Source organism: Anabrus simplex, chromosome 3 (assembly GCF_040414725.1).
Source record: "Anabrus simplex isolate iqAnaSimp1 chromosome 3, ASM4041472v1, whole genome shotgun sequence".
Classification (NCBI taxonomy): domain Eukaryota; kingdom Metazoa; phylum Arthropoda; class Insecta; order Orthoptera; family Tettigoniidae; genus Anabrus; species Anabrus simplex.
Window position 1 is genome coordinate 430,675,732 of NC_090267.1, and position 23,849 is coordinate 430,699,580.

General features: G+C 40.5%; 1 protein-coding gene across 1 annotated transcript; it reads right to left on the reverse strand.

Annotated features, from left to right (window-relative positions):
- Window positions 1–10,118: 10,118 nt before the first annotated feature.
- Window positions 10,119–11,090, reverse strand: LOC136866842 (zinc finger protein-like 1 homolog). The gene has a single exon (XM_067143943.2). It carries the CDS (start codon window positions 11,088–11,090, stop codon window positions 10,119–10,121), a length of 972 nt encoding a protein of 323 aa, XP_067000044.2.
- Window positions 11,091–23,849: the final 12,759 nt, after the last annotated feature.

Consider the following 23,849-nt stretch of genomic DNA (forward strand, 5'->3'; position numbering starts at 1 on the left):
GAGTTTTCCGCGGATTTTTCGATGATGATCTGTAGTGAACTAAGTATATCTAGGCCTGGGGTAGAGAAAGTGAAATCTGTCTGCAAACGAATAAGGGCAGAAAATCTCCAGGACGAGGAAATTAGACAGAAGTACAGAGATATGATTAATGAGAAGTTTCAAACAGTAGACAGTAAGCAGGTTCAGGATATAGAAAGTGAATGGGTGGCATACAGGGATGCTGTAATAGAAACAGCAAGGGAATGCCTAGGAAAAACTGTGTGTAAAGATGGGAAAAGGCGAACATCATGGTGGAATGATGAAGTGAGAGCAGCCTGTAAACGTAAAAAGAAGGCTCCAAACAAGGGCCGAGGCAGACAGGGATTTATACGCAGATGAAAGAAACAGAGCGAAACATATAGCTGTTGAATCCAAAAAGAAGTCATGGGAAGATTTTGGTAACAACCTGGAAAGGCTAAGTCAAGCAGCAGGGAAACCTTTCTGGACAGTAATAAAGAATCTTAGGAAGGGAGGGAAAGGGGAAATGAACAGTGTTTTGAGTAATTCAGGTTAACTCATAATAGATACCAGGGAATCACTGGAGAGGTGGAGGGAATATTTTGAACATCTCAATGCAAAAGGAGATGTGGTGGTGTTGCGAACAGCCAAGCTCATGGGGAGGAGGAAAATGATGTTAGTGAAATTATGCTTGAGGAAGTGGAAAGGATGGTAAATAAACTCCATTGTCATAAAGCAGCAGGAATAGATGAAATTAGACCTGAAATCGTGAAGTATAGTGGGAAAGCAAGGATGAAATGGCTTCATAGAGTAGTAAAATTAGAATGGAGTGTTGGTAAGGTACCTTCAGATAGGACAAAAGCAGTAATTGCACCTATCTATAAGCAAGGGAACAGGACGGATTGCAACAACTATCGAGGTATCTCATTGACTAGTATACCAGGCAAAGTATTCACTGGCATCTTGGAAGGGAGGGTGCGATCAGTCGTTCAGAGGAAGTTGGATGAAAACCAGTGTGGTTTCAGACCACAGAGAGGCTGTCAGGATCAGATTTACAGTATGCGCCAGGTAATTGAAAAATGCTACGAGAGGAATATGCAGTTGTGTTTATGTTTCGTAGATCTAGAGAAAGCATATGACAGGGTACCGAGGGAAAAGATGTTCGCCATACTGGGGACTATGGATTTAAAGGTAGATTATTAAAAGCAATCAAAGGCATTTATGTTGACAATTGGGATTCAGTGAGAATTGATGGTTAGAATGAGTTCTTGGCTGTAATCTTTCACCTTTGCTGTTCGTAGTTTACATGGATCATCTGCTCAAAGGTATAAAATGGCAGGGAGGGATTCAGTTAGGTGGAAATGTAGTAAGCAGTCTGGCCTATGCTGACGATTTGGTCTTAATGGCAGATTGTGCTGAAAGCCTGCAGTGTAATATCTTGGAGCTTGAAAATAGGTGCAATGAGTATGGTATGAAAATTAGCCTCTCGAAGACTAAATTGATGTCAGTAGGTAAGAAATTCAACAGAATTGAATGTCAGATTGGTGATACAAAGCTAGAACAGGTCGATAATTTCAAGTATTTAGGTTGTGTGTTCTCCCAGGATGGTAATATAGTAAGTGAGATTGAATCAAGGTGTCGTAAAGCTAATGCAATGAGCTCGCAGTTGCAATCAACAGTATTCTGTAAGAAGGAAGTCAGGTCCCAGACGAAACTATCTTTACATTGGTCCGTTTTCAGACCAACTTTGCTTTACGGGAGCGAAAGCTGGGTGGACGCAGGATATCTTATTCATAAGTTAGAAGTAACAGACATGAAAGTAGCAAGAATGATTGCTGGTACAAACGGGTGGGAACAATGGCAGGATGGTACTCGGAATGAGGAGATAAAGGCTAATTTAGGAATGAACTCGATGGATGAAGCTGTACGCATAAACCGGCTTCGGTGGCGGGGCCATGTGAGGCGAATGGAGGAGGATAGGTTACCTAGGAGAATAATAGACTCTGCTATGGAGGGTAAGAGAAGTAGAGGTAGACCAAGACGACGATGGTTAGACTCGATTTCTAACGATTTAAAGATAAGAGGTATAGAACTAAATGAGGCCACAACACTAGTTGCAAATCGAGGATTGTGGCGACGTTTAGTAAATTCACCGAGGCTTGCAGACTGAACGCTGAAAGGCATAACAGTCTATAATGATAATTTATGTATGTATGAAAGTAGGAAGGCTCAAAGAGTCTATCCAATAGTCTTCAAGGTCAGATGGTAAAACAGTGAGAGACGGGCTTATTCGCCATTTAGTGGCTACAATAATTAATTTCGTATGGCTATTTCTAGCCCAGTGCATATCTTGTAAGGCAGACCCTCCGATGAGGGTGGGCGGCATCTGCCATGTGTAGGTAACTGCGTGTTATTGTGTTGGAGGACAGTATTATGTTTGGTGTGTGAGTTGCAGGGATGTTGGGGACAGCACAAACACCCAGCCCCCGGGTCATTGGAATTAACCAATGAAGGTTAAATTCCCCAGTACGCTGACCATTCAGCCAACGAGTCGGACATAATATAATATAATATAATATAATATAATATAATATAATATAATATAATATAATATAATATAATATAATATAATATAATATAATATTCTACGGGTGATGGTTTGGTCCGCCCTGTCAATATATTATCAGTTTCTAATTTTGTTACCGGGCTGAGTGGCTCGGACTGTTGAGGCGCTGGCCTTCTGACCCCAACTTGGCAGGTTCGATCCTGGCTCAGTCCGGTGGTATTTGAAGGTGCTCAAATATGTCAGCCTCGTGTCAGTAGATTTACTGGCACGTAAAAGAACTCCTGCGGACTAAATTCCGGCACCTCAGCGTCTCCGAAGACCGAAAAAGTAGTTAGTGGGACGTAAAGCCAATAGCATTATTATTATCATTATTATGATTATTATTCTAATTTTGTACAATTATACGAGTGAAATAATTGTACAAGATTAGAGGGTCCCGGGTTCGATTCCCGGCCGGGCCGGGGATTTTAACCTTCATTGGTTAATTCCAGTGGCCCGGGGGCTGGGTGTTTGTGCCGTCTCCAACATCCCTGCAATTCACACACCACACACAACACTACCCTCCACCACAATAACACGCAGTTACCTACGCATGGCAGATGCCGCCCACCCTCATCGAAGGGTCTGCCTTACAAGGGCTGCACTCGGCTAGAAATAGCCACACGAAATTATATTATATTATATTATATTATATTATATTATATTATATTATATTATATTATATTATATTATATTATATTATATTATATTATATTATATTATTATATAGACCTGCATTTCAATTTAAATACGCAAACCAGTTGAATCTGTTATTTTAAAAGAATAGGTTAACTGGCAAGTAAGAAGTTTAATAATCTGCTGGTAAGACTATCAGGACAATAAATCAGTATGACGTTGCCCTGTATTATGCTAAGTTTGAGAATAGACAGGCTGTACTTTTAACGCCTTATCCTAATTCTGTGCCATCAGTTACAAGAGCGCTCTTGGAGAAGAAAGTGTGGAGAAAGTTATGTGGCTTGCTGTACCAAGCGAACCCCAGTAGCGCAGTTGGAACATTCCATGCCTAATAAAGTGAGTTAATTGCCTAATTCATTATCACAGCGTGTATTACACCTGTCAAACTACCCGCCGCTCTGTCCACACGGAGCGGCCGACACAGGGTACATAGCAAGTGTATTTCACACTTCTACTTACATTAAGGGCAGCCGACACAGGGTGTACACCAAGTACATTGTTTTTCACTAATAGAATTTGCCGCTTTTTTTTTCCACTTGCGATAAGAGCGGCTGACACAAGGTGTACATAAAGTTTATAACCACAGTCCGTTTCACACTTACCGGACTCATCCCTAATAACAACGACCAACACAGTGTGTACAGTTATTATTTATTTCAGTATTTTGCACTTACCGAAATCCCTTCTACACTTATAACGTAGTGCGGATGATTCCAGGTAGAAACCAAGATTCAGTTTGAGGGGTAGTAATGTCATGGTCATCAGCCCTTTTTTCAGAAAGGAGAAGATATTTTAACTTTCTGAAGGAAGTATCGTGTATAAGTATGAGTGATAAATAGAAAATACGCTCTGTGCCCAAGAAGTTTCAAAAAGAAACACGAATTGAATGATGGAGGGCGATAGGAAGGATAAAACACAGGAGTCTAGAGCGACATCTCCTGGGAGTGGGGACGGTAAAACACATCCGTGATAAGTTATATTTCTTTCTTTTTTTACGAGTTTCTTTAGGTCGTACCGACACAGATAGGTCTTATGGCGACGATGGGATAGTAAAGGGCTAGAAGTGGGAAGGAGGCGACCACGGCCTTAACTACGATACAGTCCCAGCATTTGCCTGGTGTGAAAATAGGAAACCGCGGTCGAAAATGCAAGCTCGGAGCTGCGCACTCCTAACCGCGCGGTCAACCCGCTCGGTACATCCATGAAATTCCCTGCCTTTAGTAATAGGCGACTAAAAGGGGAAGAAGGGCTTTCATCTTGGGAGCGTGGATTGGCGATTACAGGTCCCCAAGCTGAGTCTATCATGGCTACCAATTATTGTGTTAGGCTCCTTGCCTTCAATTTTCCTATCCGACCTTACTTCGTCAACGCTTGCTATCTTCCGATCCCTACAATATCTGATCTGTGATGCCTAGGGAGGCTTTCATTCCACGCCCTTCGTGGTCCTCGCCTTTCTTTCTTTCTTTCTTTCTTTAAAGTTTCGAACCTCCGTATTTTGCTTCTGATTATTACTAAATGAGGATGGTTGGCCCGTTGTACTTCTCAAAGTAGTAATCCGACAGAGTGTGTACTAGAAGATGTTACCACTATGCGTATTACGCTTGCCAGGTACCGCAGTTTATCCAGCATGGATCAGTCGAAATAGGGTGCATAATTTCATTATCACAGACAGCACTGTGTGATACTTGCTAAATTCAGCATCTGTGGTCTCTTAAGCAGCAGTGGCCGTCACATATTGGTGTACGCCCGTCAAACTGCCTGCCAAATATGTCCATTTATTAACAATAGAATATAGGAAAAGCCTCCGAGGCTGATGAAAAATACCACGGTTAGTTATTGGATCCGCTCTATCCGTATTTATTATAAAATTCGTAACTTGACATAATTATTATTCGTGCATGTTTCGTGTATGTCTCTTCACCAGCGAACTTGACATCCAAAAAAATTCCACATATTCTAAGATCCATTAATACTAACTTACGCTAAAAACACAAATAGTTAAAATCATACAATATTATTATAACTAGACATGGGAATTTGCCTATTTTATTCCTGTGTTCAGAAACGTAGGCTTTTGAGATATAAATCCGTTTTAGGGTCATTTTAGCTAGATTTCGTTGGTTTTATTGTGCATTCACGGGTTTGTGCCTATTTGGAGTATAATTGCCTATTTGATGCCTTTTGACTGTGTTTTAAAGAAGCTGGTTTTCTTCCAATGCATTATATTGATGCTGATGTGCTCGACAGAATTATCTTCTCGATTCTCAATTTCTGTTTACCCCACGAACAAAAACGGGAATTCTTGGAAGTCATCAGTGCCTGGGGAACTTCCATCGGGAGAAACAAGGAACAATTTGACCTCGAAGCCTTCAACCCCTCCGACTTCCTAAGACGTAGACTAGCCTATGCGAGAACCAATCAACGTCGAACTATGTTGCATAACCTATATCCACTACCTCCCTCTCCATGCGAACTGTCGTTCGCTTACGCTTCATCTACAGAATGTGTTGTGATTTATTGTGAAGAAAAAGAAGAAGGTGTGTCCGCCACAATGCCCAAAGAAAAATCGTCGAAGTCCTACTGGCTGAAGCAGTGGACGACAGGGAGATCCCAATTTCACTACGGATGGAAAGGCAGTCTCCTGCCAAGATTCCTGTAACAAGTAAGTTCGTTTGTTCCTTTTAGAGTACTTTTCTTTTTGTGTGATTGAGAACTACGATCGCATTCCATTATAGCATTTACATGCCTATGAATTTATGTATTATGGCAAGTTGTTCTGTTGCAATGCTGTATTGGTCATGAACTTTCAATATTCTGTCTGTCTGTCTGTCTGTCTGTCTGTCTGTCTGTCTGTCTGTCTGTCTGTCTGTCTGTCTGTCTGTCTGTCTGTCTGTCTGTCTGTCTGTCTGTCTGTCTGTCTGTCTGTCTGTCTGTCTGTCTGTCTGTCTGTCTGTCTGTCTGTCTGTCTGTCTGTCTGTCTGTCTGTACGCACATCACGAAAAATCGGCTGAAGAGAATTTAATGAAAATCGGTATATGAAGTCAGGGAATAAGTCGCTACAGCCTAGGCCATAGATGATTTTATTCACGCTGAGTGAAATAGTAGTTTCGGTGCGGCTCTCTTCGGCCTGGTCATTCCAGTTCAGGAACTTTGGACTGTTAGGTCGGCAGCGTAGTACTGTTCGTTAAAAGTCGGAAATGTAAGGTTTTTTTTTTACATTTGATCGAGTATTTCATATGATAACATTGCTTTTTTTATCGCGACATTCCTACTGACGTCATTATAATGACCTATGTTAACTTCAGTTGGGAAAACCATAAAGACAGCCCTTCTGAGAATTCCGTAGCGAAGCACAGGTACATCAGCTAGTATGTATACATCAGGCGTATAAATTGGTATTTTGAATCTCCCGTAAAAGTAAAGAAACATAGATAATTTGTTTTCGGAAAATCCACTGAAGGGGACCTGAAAAAGGGGGGTGGATTTTTAAAATGAGCATATTTTCAGTATATCTAAAAAACGTAACATATTACAGACGTGAACACTGGTATTTTAATCTCTTTTAAGAATAAAGTAACATGTATTTTTTTGTTTCAGAAAAAGCACTTAAGTGAGTTAAAAAGGACTGAAAAGCGGGTTGAATTATTTTGATTAGGATACTGATATTTAAAAACCTGAAGATGTTAAAGACGTGGAAATTGGTATTTGGAGTCTCCTTTAAAAATAAAGAAATACCATTTTTTTCGGAAAATCCACTTAAATGGGGTGAAAGAATTGAAAAATTAGTTGACATCTTTGTATGAGGATACTTATATACCGGTATCAAGAAATAAGATGTTGCATATGTGAAAATTTGTATCTGGAATCTCCTTTAAAAATACAGAAACATGTATTCTTTTGTTTTCGAAAAATCCACTTAAGGTGGGTGAAAGAATTGACAAATTAGTTGAGTTATTTGTATGAAAATACATATCTAAAAAACTATGTTACAGACGTGAAAACTGGTATTTGGCAATCTCCTTTAAAATTAAATAAACATGTATTCTTTTTGTTTTTGGAAAACCGACTTAGGGGCGGGAGGGTGAAAATAAGTAAAGAAGGAATTGAATTCTCCGGTTTTCCCTGTCATATTTCATTCCAGCAACACTTTCCAATATCACTTAATTTCATCTGTCATTCATTAATCATTGCCCCAGAGGAGTGCGACACGCTTCGGCAGCCGGCACAATTCCTGTCCTCGCCGCTAGATGGGGGCTTCATTCATTCCATTCCTAACCCGGTCGAATGACTGGAAACAGGCTGTGGATTTTCATTTCAACAGTACGGGGAGCACGAAAGTTGATCATCACATCATCACTGGAGACTGACAGCGTAGGCTGAGTATGAAGTAAGTTATCACAAGTCAACTACCCACAACCCTCTGTGAGTGGGGGCAGTAGAATACACCCTAGGTATCCCCTGACTGTCATAACAGGCTACTAAAAGAGGGACGAGGGGGCTCTGAATTTGGGAGCGTGGATTGGTGACCACGGTTCTCCTAGCTGAGTCTGGCATTGCTTCCACTTACGTCAGTCTCCTCGCCTTCCAATTCCCTATCCTACCTCCATTGGTCTACCTTGTTCCTTTTCGAACCCGACGGTATTAGGTTTCCGAGGCCTAGGGAGTCTAATTTTCACGCCCTTTGTGGCCCTGTCCTCCTTTGGACAATACCTTCACTTTTCGAAGTTTTGGATTTCTTCCCTCCCCCCGCCTCCCCCGATTAGTGTTAAAGAGAATATGGTTGCCCATTTGTTCTTCTTCTTAAAATAATAATTACCACCATAACCTCCTGGGGTTTCTATCCTTCGAGGAATGAAGGTACCGGCAAAAGTAAGAGAAAGGTCATGGAGAATAAGAAATTGTCTTAAAAACCTTAGGGCCGTAGGGGTCGAAAGAGAACGCAGATGATCTAGCGAAGTTGGATAGAAAATATGGACGAAACCGGCATAAGGAAGTTCTAGCAATGTGAAACTCAGCTGTGGTTTGTTTTTATTGATATCGTGTCAGAAACAGAGTTATACACAAAGATGTACAAAGAAATTCTAGAATAATAATGTTATTTTACTTTACGTCTCACTATTGTACTTTAACGGTTTTCGGAGATGCCGAGGTGCCGGAATTTAGTCCCGCAGGAGTTCTTTTAAGAGCGAGTAAATCTACCGACACGAGGCTGGCGTATTTGAGCACCTTCAAATACCATCGGACTGAGCCGGGATCTAACCTGACAAATTGGGGTCAGAAGGCCAGCGCCTCAACCGTTTGAGCCACTCAGCCCAGCAGAAATTATACTTTTTTTTTTAATTCCAAGAAAAATGAACTGTTCGCCAAAGGTTCGGATTGTGGTGCAACAGAAATTAGCGACGTCGAGCGCACTCCTTGTTGCCTCAAGCAGCTTTTTCTCCGTACATGTGGCAGGACAGAGATGACATTCTAGTAGATGAGCTGTCACTACTGCCACACAAAACAGAATCCACCAAATAACCCCACTTTGCAGATTAGTCTTGCACATAGTAACATCCGAGCACAGCCTATTTAAAGATCTCCAAGTACTCCATATGTCCAACTGATAATTCTTCGCCAAGGTACTCAACCCTAGCTCGCCACAACGCGAGTCTTGCTTGCTTGTTGTGTTCCTTCAAGTTTCTGTGTGGTCTTCAATAAACTGTTGCGTGAACGTAACAGTGGTGGTGCTGGTTGGAGTCGATGCAGCTTGGGATGTTAGTGATGTGTTCTTCTTGTGAGCTGCTACCTCACGGCGAATCAGTAGGTGCGATGCCAGCAAGATAGTACAATTTTTATCGTGGTGTACGCCTGTGACGATGCGACACTTTTTATTAGTTGCCACATCTACTTCTTTGGTATGACAAGATCTGTACCATACTGGACAAGCGTACTCTGCTGTTCTTAGCGTGTCTGGCTGTGCTCCCCAGCTTGCTTCAGTCAGCTTACGCACCACATTATTCCTGGCATGCACTTTGTTCTTGGTGTTCTATAAGAAAGTGTGTGGTATAAAGTAACCCCGAGATATTTGGGGTCTCACAATGTGCCAGCTTGATCCCTCCCCATGTGATGTTCAGGCTCCTAGAAGCCTGTTTGCTCTTAACATGGAAAATACGAGTTTGAGTTTCTGCGGGATTTGGCTTCAATTGATTATTCCTGTAGTATGTGTAAGGTCATTCAAAGCGCTAGTAAATTCAGCTATGGAACTCGTAGTCGCTAATGCACATTCATTTGTTGGGAACAAATGCTGAAATTTTGGTTCTCTTTTTTTAATACATAAATGGCTCATAAAACAATACAAGTTATTCCAGTACAGCTCACGTCAGCACAGTAAGAAAATGTTCTCCATTAAGGCACAGTTTATGAGTATTAGCAAGATTAAAAGAAAAATTCCAGTGACTTTTCAAAGAAAAAGCTCCTTTTACAACATGTTTTCTGAATTGTTCAGCTCAAATTATTAAAACACCAAGAAAACTTAGTTTTAAAAAATGGAATCTGCTACTTGGGCTACTTTAACGTTAAAATTGAATGATGAGACGGATGAACTGCTTAGGACTTCATCCTTTTCCTGCCCATTTGGTACTAAGCTTGAACACATTTCCTTTGGCATTTCTTAGTTTTAACTATTCTTTCACTTAATTATCATGGTCTTTGCTTGTTTTATTGTTAAAAGCCAGGCGATTCCCCCAATGTTGTCGGAAGAACTGCCATGTACCGTATATTCTGGCTTGAATGTAAACACACACTGTCAGAACCCATTCACAGCCTGATAATTTTCATCTTATTTTGGATCATTTATACGAATTTTAGGATCCTGTAATGGGTCCAGATTGTGATCATTTTCGGTAGCCATCCTGCCCAGCCACGAAAAGAGAGTAATCAAGGTCAACAGCCCAATAAAGGAAAGGAGAACTGCCATCCAGTAGCTTCGATGCAGATGGCCTCGGCTAATGCGTCTACGAGGTGATGGACCAATAACCGTTTTCCACCATATAGAAAACCATTCGAATGCAGGGCGTCGCTTATACTTGTTTTCATCATGGTCAACAAATGTCTCTCTGGATTCATCGACAGCTTCAAAAACTCGGCGAGGGACTTGAACTGGAAAGCTATCAGTCCGACTGAAGGTGGGCAATGTATCCTCAACGTGAACCACTGAATGTTGATTATCCAACTTATTACTTGAAGGTCTTGAGTGATTATGTTCAAATTCGGAACTTGACACTATATTTTGTTCTGGGGTGTGTGGCCTCTGGTTACTTAAAATGTCTTCTGTCACACTAGACATAAGAGTTTTATTTCCATTAAGCTTCTGTCTAATTCCTTCATCTCGGTCTTCGAAAAGCAAAGGAAGGCCAATACCTGCTCTAGCCCAGTTAACACCAGCAAGCTTCTCTCTTAAAACATCAGCGACAGGTGATACTAGGTTTGGTGCAGGGAAGATTCCAACCTTACAGGAAGGACACAAATAACCTGCCGGTGCAGTCGTCGGTGGTAGATCACGAGCATACTGGTTCAAGCATGTCCAGTGGAATACATGGTAACATATGAGCCGCACACAGTCTTCTCCAGCCAGCTCCTGAAAACACAGTTCACAAATGGGATTGTAATCACTATCTTGAAGCCACTGTAGATATGATTGGACTATACACTTGGGATGGTTTGTCACCATGCAATGCTCACAAACATTAACACGGTGCTCAAAACAAAACTGGTTCGTAACCTTCCGTTTGGGACACTTACAAAGTCCCATGTTTTATACCTTTCGTTAGCAATATCTACTGTTATAGGTTATTTATTCCCTACACTCATAGTTTACTAATGTGTAACCATAGTAACAAACACTTTGGTTCTTCTATGGATATTACATTGCTAATGTACAGTTTAGTAAAATAAAGCCAGCGTATTACAATTTATTTCACTAAACTGATAAACACAGTGCACGATGTGGAGACTACTTAGACCAGAGAAATTCATCACTGATCCAAATGTAATTTCTGCCTCCCAAGATTGGCTTCATTGGTACCGATCTTTTACAAACTTCATAACAGCTGCTGAAGCAAATGAAGCGGACAAGCTTGATCTTCTAATGAACTACATTTCATCTTTTGTTTATGAACGAATTTCTGAAACTTGAACCTATTCTGAAGCTAGTACCCTTCTTCAGGGCCTACATATCAAACCTAAAAATTAAGTCTTCGGGCGACATGTCTTATCAACCAGGAAACAGCAAGCCGGTGAGTCTGTTGCTCAGTATTTAGAATTTCTTAAACTGCCTAGTAAAGATTGTAATATCAAGACTGACTGCTAAACAAAATCGTGATTAATATATTCGATATTCTTTTATTGGTGCACCGAGTGCATATATAGCAGACAGCGGCTTTTGAAATTGCAATACTCTCTTCGAAAAATTCCTTAGAGAGAGCTAGGGCTCTTGAAATGGCACAGAATCATTCTGAAGTGCATGTTAACTCACCGCCTTCTATAAATACCACATATAGAGAGTTAAACCAAGTACACAACACCACAGAATCTATTATGGTGGCTGCATCAACTAAGAAATGCTTCTTCTGTGGTCGAGAGAAGCACCCTAGAATCAAATGTCCTGCTAGGAACGCCATCTGTAGAAAATGCTGAAAGAAGGGACACTTCCCATCTGTATAGCACCGCCGTCTCGATCCTCTTGCACAGGAAGGCGCGACTACCAATATTTCTTTAAGTCGCCGTAAGAGTGCAGTAGTAGACGCACAATCTTCGCTGTCAGTGTGGGTGTAGCACTGTGTTATGTGTGTGAAAAGCTGAGTTTTTCCGTACAATGAGTAAACGTGTCTGGTCACTTCCGTTCGTACAAGAGGTATTTATATAGAACTGTGAAATTAATTAATCATGGTATGCTTATAGATATTTCAAAAGTTATTTTAAGGTGTACTTATTTCTTTCCGTTTGTGCAAGGTATTTTTTTGTACAACTGAACCTTCAGATTCTTTCCCCGAAATATCAACTGTTGTGTACCATTTTGCCAATCTCGGCAAGGTGGTTCGCAGCCAGAAAAGATACGACTCCATGAAATACCGTCTAGAAGGGAATGAAGAGAAAAGCGGCTGCCGGCTTTATCTAGGCAAGGACCTAATAACGGAAATAATTGGATATCCTCAGATTACTCTCGCGTCTCTGGATGGAGCCTCCATGGCTCAGGCGGCAGCGCGCCGGCCTCTTACCGCTGGGTTCCGTGGTTCAAATCCCGGTCACTCCATGTGAGATTTATGCTGGACAAAGCGGAGGCGGGACAGGTTTTTTCCGGGTACTCCGGTTTTTCCTGTCATATTTCATTCCATCAACACTCTTGAATATAATTTAATTGCATCTGTCATTCATTAATTATTGCCCCAGAGGAGTGCGACAGGCAGCGGCAGCCGGCACAATTCCTATCCTCGCCGCTAGATGGGGCTTCATTCATTCCATTCCTGACCCGGTCGAATAACTGGAAACAGACTGCGGATTTTTTTCAGAAGGTGATTAAAGCCGTGGAGAATATTGGATTCCTTGTGTTAAAAATTGTGACGGGCAATTGCAAAACAAACGTCTTCATGTTTAGACATTTTGGACAACCTCAAATATCCAGACAATATCCCAATCAAACTAGAAACAGGAAACCAAATCCTAATTCGCGGGTACCGGTACTTGGTTCGTGTTTTTGAGGAGAGGATGGAGTGTGACATTTGCGACTGCAACATCTCACTGCATAGAGCTTCGACACCGCTAAACTGAACTGATTATGCATCAGGTCAGAGGAGGAGTTCGACGACCAAAACCTTGTTTTGTTGCTATGGTGAAGTATCTGCAGGAGGTCGTTTAAGCTCCTGTGCCCTATTGTCGAAGTCCTTCAAACGTACGAGCGTTATACGAGGACTTGCGACGTCTTCCCTTTCACAATGTGTTTTGTTACAGTGTGAGGTGAAAGAATATCAGCAAACTGTTAGTGATATTATCCTAACCAAGTTCGTAAGATCTCTATTAACTGATATTGCGTTGGCAAGAACACAAAATGTACGGTACCACTCCAAGCCTTCGTCCAGGAAAATCTTTAAATTGCTCATGAAGAGGCCAACTGTGACTTCATACATTAATATTGCGTATATTTAATATTACTGATGTAATTTACGAGCTTCAGTGAACATATGACCATACTGCATAGTGTTTTGTAGGCTGTCGTCATCATTAGAATAAGTTTGGAACATTGTGCGTCTATGCCTGCCATCTAGCGGAGAAATGTTGTCGCAGCGTAGTTGCAGAAAAACCTCGCATAGAGCAGGCAGTATAGGAGGATCGAGACGGCGGTGCTGTAAGTAATCATCACGTAAGGCCATACCCTAGAAAAATGAGGAGTTAAGGAAATAAACAAACTTTCTCACTCAAATTAATGTTGCTTATTTCTGTCTTTATTTTGATATACAGTAGGCCTACTATAACCATATTCTTGAAAAGAGGGACGTTTTAAACGATGCAGTTTATTTAATAAGTCTTTGCAGTGTGATTTTCAAAAGTTCCAGACATTACTTAATAACTTCCCTTTCTTTTGCGCGAACGTTTCCTTCTCTCTTCAATAACCAATAAAGGAGAGAGATTATTAGGCATATTTTCAGCTTGCAGACTGGTTACATATTCAAACTGATCCAGGAAACATACAGGAACACTAATGTGCCAAGCTACGTGAACGGAAATTAGGTCAGCTTTCAAGCTCACTGTGGAATTGAAAATAATAATGTTATTAGTTCTACTATCTACTTCCATCGTTTTCATATACGCCGAGGCGCCAGAATTTCGTCCCGCAAGAGTTATGTACCGGTAGATCTAGACATGAGACTGGCGTATTTGAGCACTTTCAAATACCGCCGGACTCGAACCCACCAACCTGAGCTAGTCATACATTCTCTCCTTCACTCGCTTAAATTAATTTTAAACATTTCCTGCCTTTATTCTGAGGTACGCATTACTAAAACTGTATTTAAAGGGACTGGTGGGGGGGGTGGGGGGATAATCTAGATTGTGTAATTCATTGCAATTTCTATAAGTTCAAGGACTTACCACATAGGACATACCTATCCTTCCTTTTAATAATTATGCTAATAGCTTTACATCCCACTAAGTACTTTTACGGTTTTCGGAGACGCCGAGGTGCCAGGATTTTTTCTGCAGGAGTTCTTTTACGTGCCAAAAAATCTATGGACATGAGACTGATGTATTTGAGTACCTTCAAATACCACCGGACCGAGCCAGGATCGAACCTGCTAAGTTGAGGTCAGAAGGCCAGCGCTCAGCCATCTGAGCCACTCAGACCCATGACCTTCCTTTTGCTTGGATGTTGTCTTCTTTCTTCAATAAGCAGTAGGGGATGGGGAGCATTTTAAACATATTTTCAGCTTGCAACTTGGTGTATCTCAAGCTTACAACATCAGGGAAACCCAGGAAAGGTACAGGGGCACTAATGAGTCAAATAACATTACCAGATTTTTACAAATATATTGGTTTAAATACATGAAAACAGGTTGTAAGTCAAGAATGGGAAAGGAAAGGTACAGCCACAGCATTAGCCTGAAATAAAAATGAGGGAACCATAAAATAAAAAAAATCCAGACCTGACGACTGTGGGGTTGGAATCCACCATCTCCTGAAAGCAAGCTCGCAGCAATGTGATCGAACGGCACAGCCAGTTCACTCAGTTTCTTCTTCTTCTTCTTCTTCTGCTTAATCGGTTTACTCTCCAGGGTTGGATTTTCCCCCGGATTAAGCGAGGGATCCCATCTCTACCGCCTCAAGGGTAGTGTCCTGGAGCTTCAGACTCTGGGTCGTGGATACAACTGGGGAGAATGACCAGTGCCTCGCCCAGGCGACCTCACCTGCTATGCTGAACAGGGGCCTTGCGGGGGGGGGGGAGATTGGAAGGGATAGACAAGGAAGAGGGAAGGAAGCGGCCGTGGCCTTAAGTTAGGTACCATACCGGCATTTGCCTGGCGGAGAAGTGGGAAACCACGGAAAACCACTTCCAGGATGGCTGAGGTAGGTATCGAACCCATCTCTGCTCAGTTGACCTCCCGAGGCTGAGTGGACCCCGTTCCAGCCCTCGTACCACTTTTCAAATTTCGTGGCAGAGCCGGGAATCGAACCCGGACCTCCGGGGGTGGCAGCTAATCACGCTAACCACTACACCACAGAGGCGGACAAGAACATTATGTACCGTACCTTAATAAAATATACTTACCTAGTCTGTAGTCTGATTGGTGTAGGTATAACAAATTTGATGATGATGCTTGTTGTTTAAAGGGGCCTAACGTCTAGATCAACAGCCCCTAATGGTACAAAATGAGACGAATTGTAACGACAATTTAAAAGTTCAAAATCATCCACTGACCAGAATTTAAAAAACATGATCATGTTGAAGAATGTATGTATGTATGTATGTATGTATGTATGTATGTATGTATGTATGTATGTATGTATGTATGTATGTATGTATGTTCAGTCCGTCAGCGATGCCGCTGGTGGGATCCTCAACAGCTCTGCCATCAGCTGTCATAGATGGCCTAGGCATCACTGAAGAGGCGTACAGGGAAATGAGGAGTGAGGTAGTTTCCCGTTGCTTTCCTCACCGAGCCAGAGTTGCTATTACATATCAGTCTGCTAAGCCCACTGAAATGCATACACCAGTCAACCCTATGAGCAACATTTTCACACCATTCACAGCAGGGACTGGCTGCATAAGGATTGGCATTACTACCATCGCTCATACCTCAGTCACTTTCATATTGTCAAAGCCAAGGATAAGACAGAGACAGATCAATGAAAGTAACAAAATTGCTCTAGCCCATACCAGAAGACACAGTGCACTGTAAATACTAGGTCCTGCCAGCAAAGGCGGAATGAATGGATGGATGTATATAAATTTAAAACAATCAGTGGATGCAACTTAGAAACTATCATAAACAATAGTATTACTGACCAAGAGACTGCTTCTAAAGCAAAATCCTGAATCGAGGATGCGTGTTGTCTAAAGGAGTCCAAAATCCAGGTCAACAGCTCCTCATAATGGTACTTATCGCTAGTTAAGTAGAACCATGGTATTTGTCATGTTGCGGTATTAATCAGAAGTAGTGTAGACTCACGGTGTTCCACACATTATGGTATTACTCACAAGTATTCTACTTTGTACAGGTAACGCAGACCTATGGTGTTTCTCACATAATGGCACCACTCACAGGCAACGCTAAACCATGGTGTTCCTCACCTAGGTGTACTAATCACGGGCGCCGGTATTACCATGGTGTTCCTCCCACGATGCCGCTGATATAGTAGTACTAATCACAGGCAACGCCCAGACACGTGGTGTTTCTCACATTGATACTAATCACGGGTACTGGAAAACCCATACACTCACCTTATGTTGTACTAGTCACAAACCTATTTCTATTTATTTATTTATTTAGCGTATGGCCACAAACCTATTGTGCACCTAACATGGTGGTACTACTCGCAAGTAAAGGCGACCCATGGTGTTCCCCGCGTGATGGTACTAATTACAAGTAGTTTCATGGTTCTAATACAATCACATCTACATCATAAAGAAATCATGTTGTTGAAGTAAAATATCAGGTACAATAGAGAAAATTTTCGGCACAATAATTTACAAGTGATGAGCGATATAGCTCTAAATAGGTACACTTTTACAAGAACATGTTTGCTCCACTCAATTACATTCCAGGAGACTGAGTTCCAGAAGGTTACTGTAGTTCAGCCTCTAGCCGCGAAGGACGAGGACGCCAACCCACGCTCCTTGGTTAAGAGCAGCTCCTTTCCCCACTTTTAGACGCCTCTTATGAGAGGCAGGGGATCCCATGGATGTTATTCTACCGCCCCCACCTACAGGTTTACTGTTACAGCGGACATAGTGTCTAGAAACATTCAACAAGTGTCCTAATAAACAATAAGAAGCCAACAATACTTACGTTAATTACTATGGTAATGACCATATTACCGAGAGCCAGCAAGCAATGAACTCCTCTCTGTGCTTTTGTGTTGGAGTCTGATGTACTTCTTCTTCTTCTTCTTCTTCTTCTTCTTCTTCTTCTTCTTCTTCTTCTTCTTCTTCTTCTTGAAAGGTGTGGTTGGACTCATGTGTTATCGTCCAGTCACGAAAGTCTGATGTACAACTCGATATTATTTACCAAGGTAATTTCCAATACACACTTATACGAAGATGTAAAGTAATATTCATTATAAGCCATGGAGCGATTATCAAACAATAATTTTAGATGAATCAGTGCCCTTTCCTGACCGAACGCGCCTGAACTTTCAGTATCATTTTTATGTAAATGTATGTTTTTCTTCGTGCCGTCAAGAAAATGTTTAATTTTGCATCGTTGGTACATTGTAGAATAAATTATTGTGCTACCGCGGGCGTCTCTTTCACTGAACATGTGTTGTCAGCCCTAGCCTCAGGTCTTTCAATATAAACCCATGTATCAAAGAATAAATTGGCATGGAAGCTGCACGGAAGCGACTAAATGCATTGTTTGGTACGTGTGAAGTTCATTGAAATTTCCTTTTTTTAAGGTTACAGCATTTCTAAATAACTATGTCTGTTCTTATCCTACAAGTTACAAAGGCTAAGGTATGTGTGTATTTGGTAATTTGTTTACAAATAATGGAAGTATGGTAGTCACGGTACATTTGGCCTACGATATATTTATATGAGCAACATAAACTGTGTATATATTCATACTTCAACGACCCACAAGCCAAAATGCCCATGCTTACTCAACGAGCTAGATTATATTTCCGTTTTAATTTTATAAATTTTTCGTTTTAACCTCCTCCTACTCTTCAATTTAGCATATAGATTTTCGAAGATTGTCCCATTTTCATTCTATATTGATCACTAACCTAACATCTTCGAAAAGAAACTAGTTACAAAGTAGTAAAATTGAATAATTTTTGTGTCAGTGATCCATTTAGTGGAATGAATCATTTTTGGTGAAGGTGATTTCGGGTATGATGCGCAAAGGTATCACCGAGATATCACTATAAAATTTGTCACAAATGGAACATAACAATTGCTTTTACACATATCAAGTGAAAAATTCCTGGCACATTAAGAAATACCGTCGTTATTTGAGAAATATGAAAACATACTTAAGGCTTGTAGACAGGACTGGTTTATGTCGTATTCCGCTGCTGATGCCGTCTTTTGTTCTTTTCTTGAGGTCCAGGGCTAGCACCGAGGAATGCGAGTGCTATGTCTGTGGATTCTCATTATCTTTGTCCATTATGAGTAGAGCGGCTAGTTCAAAAAGCAAAGTGGAGGTGAACAGTATTCATTTTTCGATGAGGCAAATGAACAGGTTATTGTTAAATTACAAGACCTTAAGCTATTGCCGAAGTAGCATGATCCCTGGACCAATAAATAACTTAATGAATGAGTTAGGGCACAAGTCCACAACTCGTCGTGATCAAAGAACTTCAGCGAACAAAGACATTACACACGAAATTGTTCAACGTGTGAGACAAAAGACATACGTGTGTCACTGTGAGCGTAACACCAAATGTACTTGTAAAGTGGTAAAGTACGCATACATAATATACTCCAAAAATGAAATATTTCTTAATGTGCCAGGAATTTTTCACTTGATATGTGTAAAAGCAATTGCTATGTTCCATTTGTGACAAATTTTATAGTGATATCTCGGTGATACCTTTGCGCATCGTACCCGGTGATTTCTTTTAAATTTGATATAGAGTAGTTCTGTTGGTGTTTGTAGGTTCCCTAGGTTAGGTTTCCTTTATTTCGAGATGAGGCTGGGGGAAACAGGAAACAACATTTCCTTCTCTTGTTTATATCTCTGTAGTTCAGTTGGTGTAATACTTACAAAGACAGGTTGTTATCTTCCGCATTGTTTACATGTGCATAGGCATTCGTACTAGATAAGTCGCATGCTACTAGTTTAGTAGAGGAGTACCTGGGCCTTTCCTCATCTGTTTGGTTCGAAAGTGATCAAGTGGAATTGCCCTTCAGTGCGAAAAGTATGATAAAATCAAACCATAAAGAACACCACCTGTTATCTAATACTTCTTCTGATCATGATAATTCCGTCATTTGTCATTGAAATTGCCACATCCACAACGTGAGTGTAACTTTTGAAACTGTAAGTGACTTGACGTGGTCCGCAACCAAACAACGCCAAGGGTCAAACACCACCTTTCATTACGAAGTTCATCTTACTGATATCGTGATATCCACAGAATTACTTCTATTATGAACACGTTATTTTGATCTAAGGACTGGGTTCGTGATAGCTGAGTGACGTAATCACTGTTTTCTCACCAAGTCGGTCGTAGTTTAAATGCGACCAATGCTCAACGGAACTTCAAACCTAAAATTCTTCGCCCCATTTTTAATTTCCATGTAATATCTAGATATAAGCTGTCTTGTAAAGTTTCCACTAACCTCACCATCGTATTCCTTTTGTTACAGATGATGAAATTTATTCAACTCATCCTGCTGAAGTGTTGTCTGAGAACAACAAGGAAGTGATTTATCTCCGCTGCGCTACATTCTTGTGTACTGAAGACTCTTCATGTTATTAAGATGATGACTTGGGAAATCGCTCATTGCAGGGTATATTTTAACATATTCCAAGTCCTTCTCTGCTATAATACGATATGGGAAACGTGAAAAATGAAAATCTAATATCCCTTTAACCAGGAACAGTTGTAAATAAGGCTTTTAGCTCATTTCATTGTTAAATGACAACAGAAACATCGATTCTGTTTTATTACTGATACTTCACAATCTCCTACCGGAGGCCAGTCGTTAAAACTAGCGTATATATGAGGTATATGTATACATTTTGTGTTCCATCTATTGTTATGAGGTGATAGGCAGCAAGTTTTAACTACATTGCGATTCTAGAGGCAGGCATAATCTTTCAACGACCATCAGTGCAACCTCATTCTGAAATATTGTATCACTGAAGAGAGAAGGTATGCGGTTGCAAAGTAAATTCGTCAGTATCCTCAGACTCTTACAGGATACACAAAGGGGATAATATACTTCAACAATTCAGCAAGGACAAGTGCTGATCACTGACGTCCTTGCTTACGAAGTACTTCGATCTGTAAACACGTATGTGTCGCAGTGTCAGTTTACGAGTACGTACTTCAGTGTGAATTACTAAGAGGAAAAATGGATATATATATATCCCACAGTTAATAACAACTCAGTTCCTTACAAATTATTATTTGAGTGCTTCACAGTATTAATTAAGCACAGGAATATTGGATGAGCATTTCAAATGAATGGATGCAGCCAGCCAATTCATTAAAGAAGCCTTCGATCCAGTGGGACACCAGCTGATATGGTTTCTTCTTCGAGATTGCCAAATATTTGCAGCACTCATGAACTGGGTGCGACCTTAGCCGAGCCCTATTTGCTGTATGATACTGTGTCAGCTGTCTGCTGTTCATTTTCGTCATGGTCACAATCACCGGACCCAACCCTCCGAGGAGAACAGCACTACCCGCTACACTATTGTAGTGGTCAGTAACGGGTACGACCAGGATCATCTAAAGGTAATGAAATGAGCACTCTTATATTTGTAAAATAGTTCCTCTTTAAAAGTTTACGCCAGGGATTGGGGAAAGGAAAGTCGAGTGTAAGGTTCATTCGGTCAATATATACATGGATGGTCAGACGAAGAGCCCTGTGTTCGACAAGCTGAGGTTCCCATTGTGTTGTACAATTAATACTAATAATAATAATAATAATAATAATAATAATAATAATAATAATAATGAAATTAGCACAGTTATATGAAATTATATCTGATGAATGTTCCTGGGGATGCGGAAAGAAGAATCGCGCGTAAAGTTGATTCCGGAAACATGCATGAGTGGTCAGTCGTAGACAAGCTGGAGATCCCTTTCTTTATTATTATTATTATTATTATTATTATTATTATTATTATTATTATTTTAATTTCGTGTAGCTATTTCTAGCCGAGTGCAGCCCTTGTAAGGCAGACCCTCCGATGAGGATGGGCGGCATCTGCCATGTGTAGATAACTGCGTGTTATGGTGGTGGAGGATAGTGTTATGTGTGGTGTGTGAGTTGCAGGGATGTTGGGGACAGCACAAACACCCAGCCCCCGGGTCATTGGAATTAACCAATGAAGGTTAAATTCCCCGACCCGGCCGGGAATCGAACCCGGGACCCTCTGAATCGAAGACCAGTACGCTGACCATTCAGCCAACGAGTCGGACATTATTATTATTATTATTATTATTATTATTATTATTCATGGACGATGTATTACTAATTTATCGCTGTGGATAGAGGGCAGCTGGGCGAGCGACAGGCACGTTAGTGGACTGAAATGACGAATAATTGTGAACTATTGACGCAAATTATGTACCGTGAACGATATTATTTTATCTTAATATGATTATTGAAGGGGATGAGCATTAATTTCGTTGAACATTAGATAATTATTCTCAAAATTATGTTCTTAAACTCAGCATCGATCCTTTGCTAAAAAATACACAGAAAATCCTCATTTCAATTTATATTCTACATAAAAGTATATATCATCAAGAAGTTCAGTCATGGGTCTTTAAAAGCTCAACAATTATATCGCACACGCGTGGATTTGCCTCTGAAGCTTTAGGATCATAAGTCAGAATATACATTTTTTCTTGTTCTAGTGAAAGTATTCCATAGTTTCTGTTAATTTCCTTATTGCTGCATTAATTTTATTATTGGTCTTCTGTGAAAACATTTTAACGTAATTTCCTTTTGCCTTTATCACAGAATGAAGACGTGCTGATCCTGACTAGAAACTTACATGAAATAATCAATTCACAATTCTTCTCTACTGAACATGGAAAATGAAAATATTTCGAAAAGGTATGGAAAGGCTGGTTATCCTAATTTACTCGGATAATAACTCAGAATGACACAACTTTGCATAAGGTATGATTTGAACACTTTTTTTTTAAGTGATGACTTTCGTAGAACCTAAAAATGATCAAGTTAACTATCTTCCATCAGTTGTAGACAATAAGCACGGACTTTTTATCTAAACGACTCTGATTCAGTTTACGTAAGGCGTCCAAATGCATACACGAAATAATGCAGCAAAATTATAAAAGTCATAGTGGAGTATTGTGCCATTTAGAGCTTTACAATCCATCAAAATAGACATCGTCCCTGTTAGGTTTGGCAATTACAACCTGGAAGTTGCAGAACTGCCCCGCCAAAGGTAGCCTAGTTACTTGACGCATAGTGAATGGTTTTAGGATAGGAACCGTTGGTGGAAGTTGCAGAACTGCCCCGCCAAAGCTAGGCTGGTTAGTTGACGCATAGTTGAATGGTTTACTGTAGGAACCGTTGGTGGAAGTTACAGAACTGCCCCGTCAAAAGTGGGCTGGTTACTTGACGCATAATTGCATGGTTTAGGATAAGAACCGTTGGTATATTAATTCTTTTAACTTGAAGTTAAACAATGCCTTAGTATATTTTCTTGTAAATACAGGAATTGATAATAAAAAATATTATAAAGCGGGAAGCCGTAATAATATAGTACATCCTTGAGGCATTGCAATTATATATTAAAATAAATTAATAAGTTGCGGTGATGATTATTGTTCTATGAGGAAGTACAACGTTCCAAAGTGGTGAGCTAATGTATGGAAGAATCTCGTCGAGGAATACAGCAGGCACACCAGCGGGTTATCGGCATTGATCGCAGGAAAACCGTGGCGTTTCGAGACTACAGATTATTAACCATCCGAGACATTGGTTCCCATGCTGGACGGAATACGGCCACAGCGATGTGATTCTGGAATCCGTGAGTCGACGGACTTGAAGGACTCCCGACAGCTAAGCACACTATCTAACGTGAGGATAAACATCTTGTGGGCAAGGCTGTTCCAGGTCTTGCAGCTACATCACACTGACTCACTTAAAAATACATACATACATACATACATACATACATACATACATACATACATACATACATACATACATACATACATACATACATACATACATACATACATACATACATACATACATACATACATACATACATACATACATACATACATACATACATACATACATACATACATACATACATACATACATACATACATACATACATACATACATACATACATACATACATACATACATACATACATACATACATACATACATACATACATACATACATACATACATACATACATACATACATACACAGACAGATACTAGTAGTCGGTGAAACTCTCCATGTAGAACATTGGCATGCTTAGCCACTGATACCATACCTCGAGATCTTCACCTTTCCTTTTTCATTCACTAATACCTTACATTAAGTGCTCAATCCAATTATTCTTGGGCCTATCACTTGCCATTCAGCATTATTTTGCCAGTATTAGACACTCTCTTCACATG

Coding starts and splice junctions, on each gene's coding strand:
- LOC136866842 (XM_067143943.2), bottom strand. CDS start 11,090: ATGGGACTTTGTAAGTGTCCCAAACGGAAGGTTACGAACCAGTTTTGT.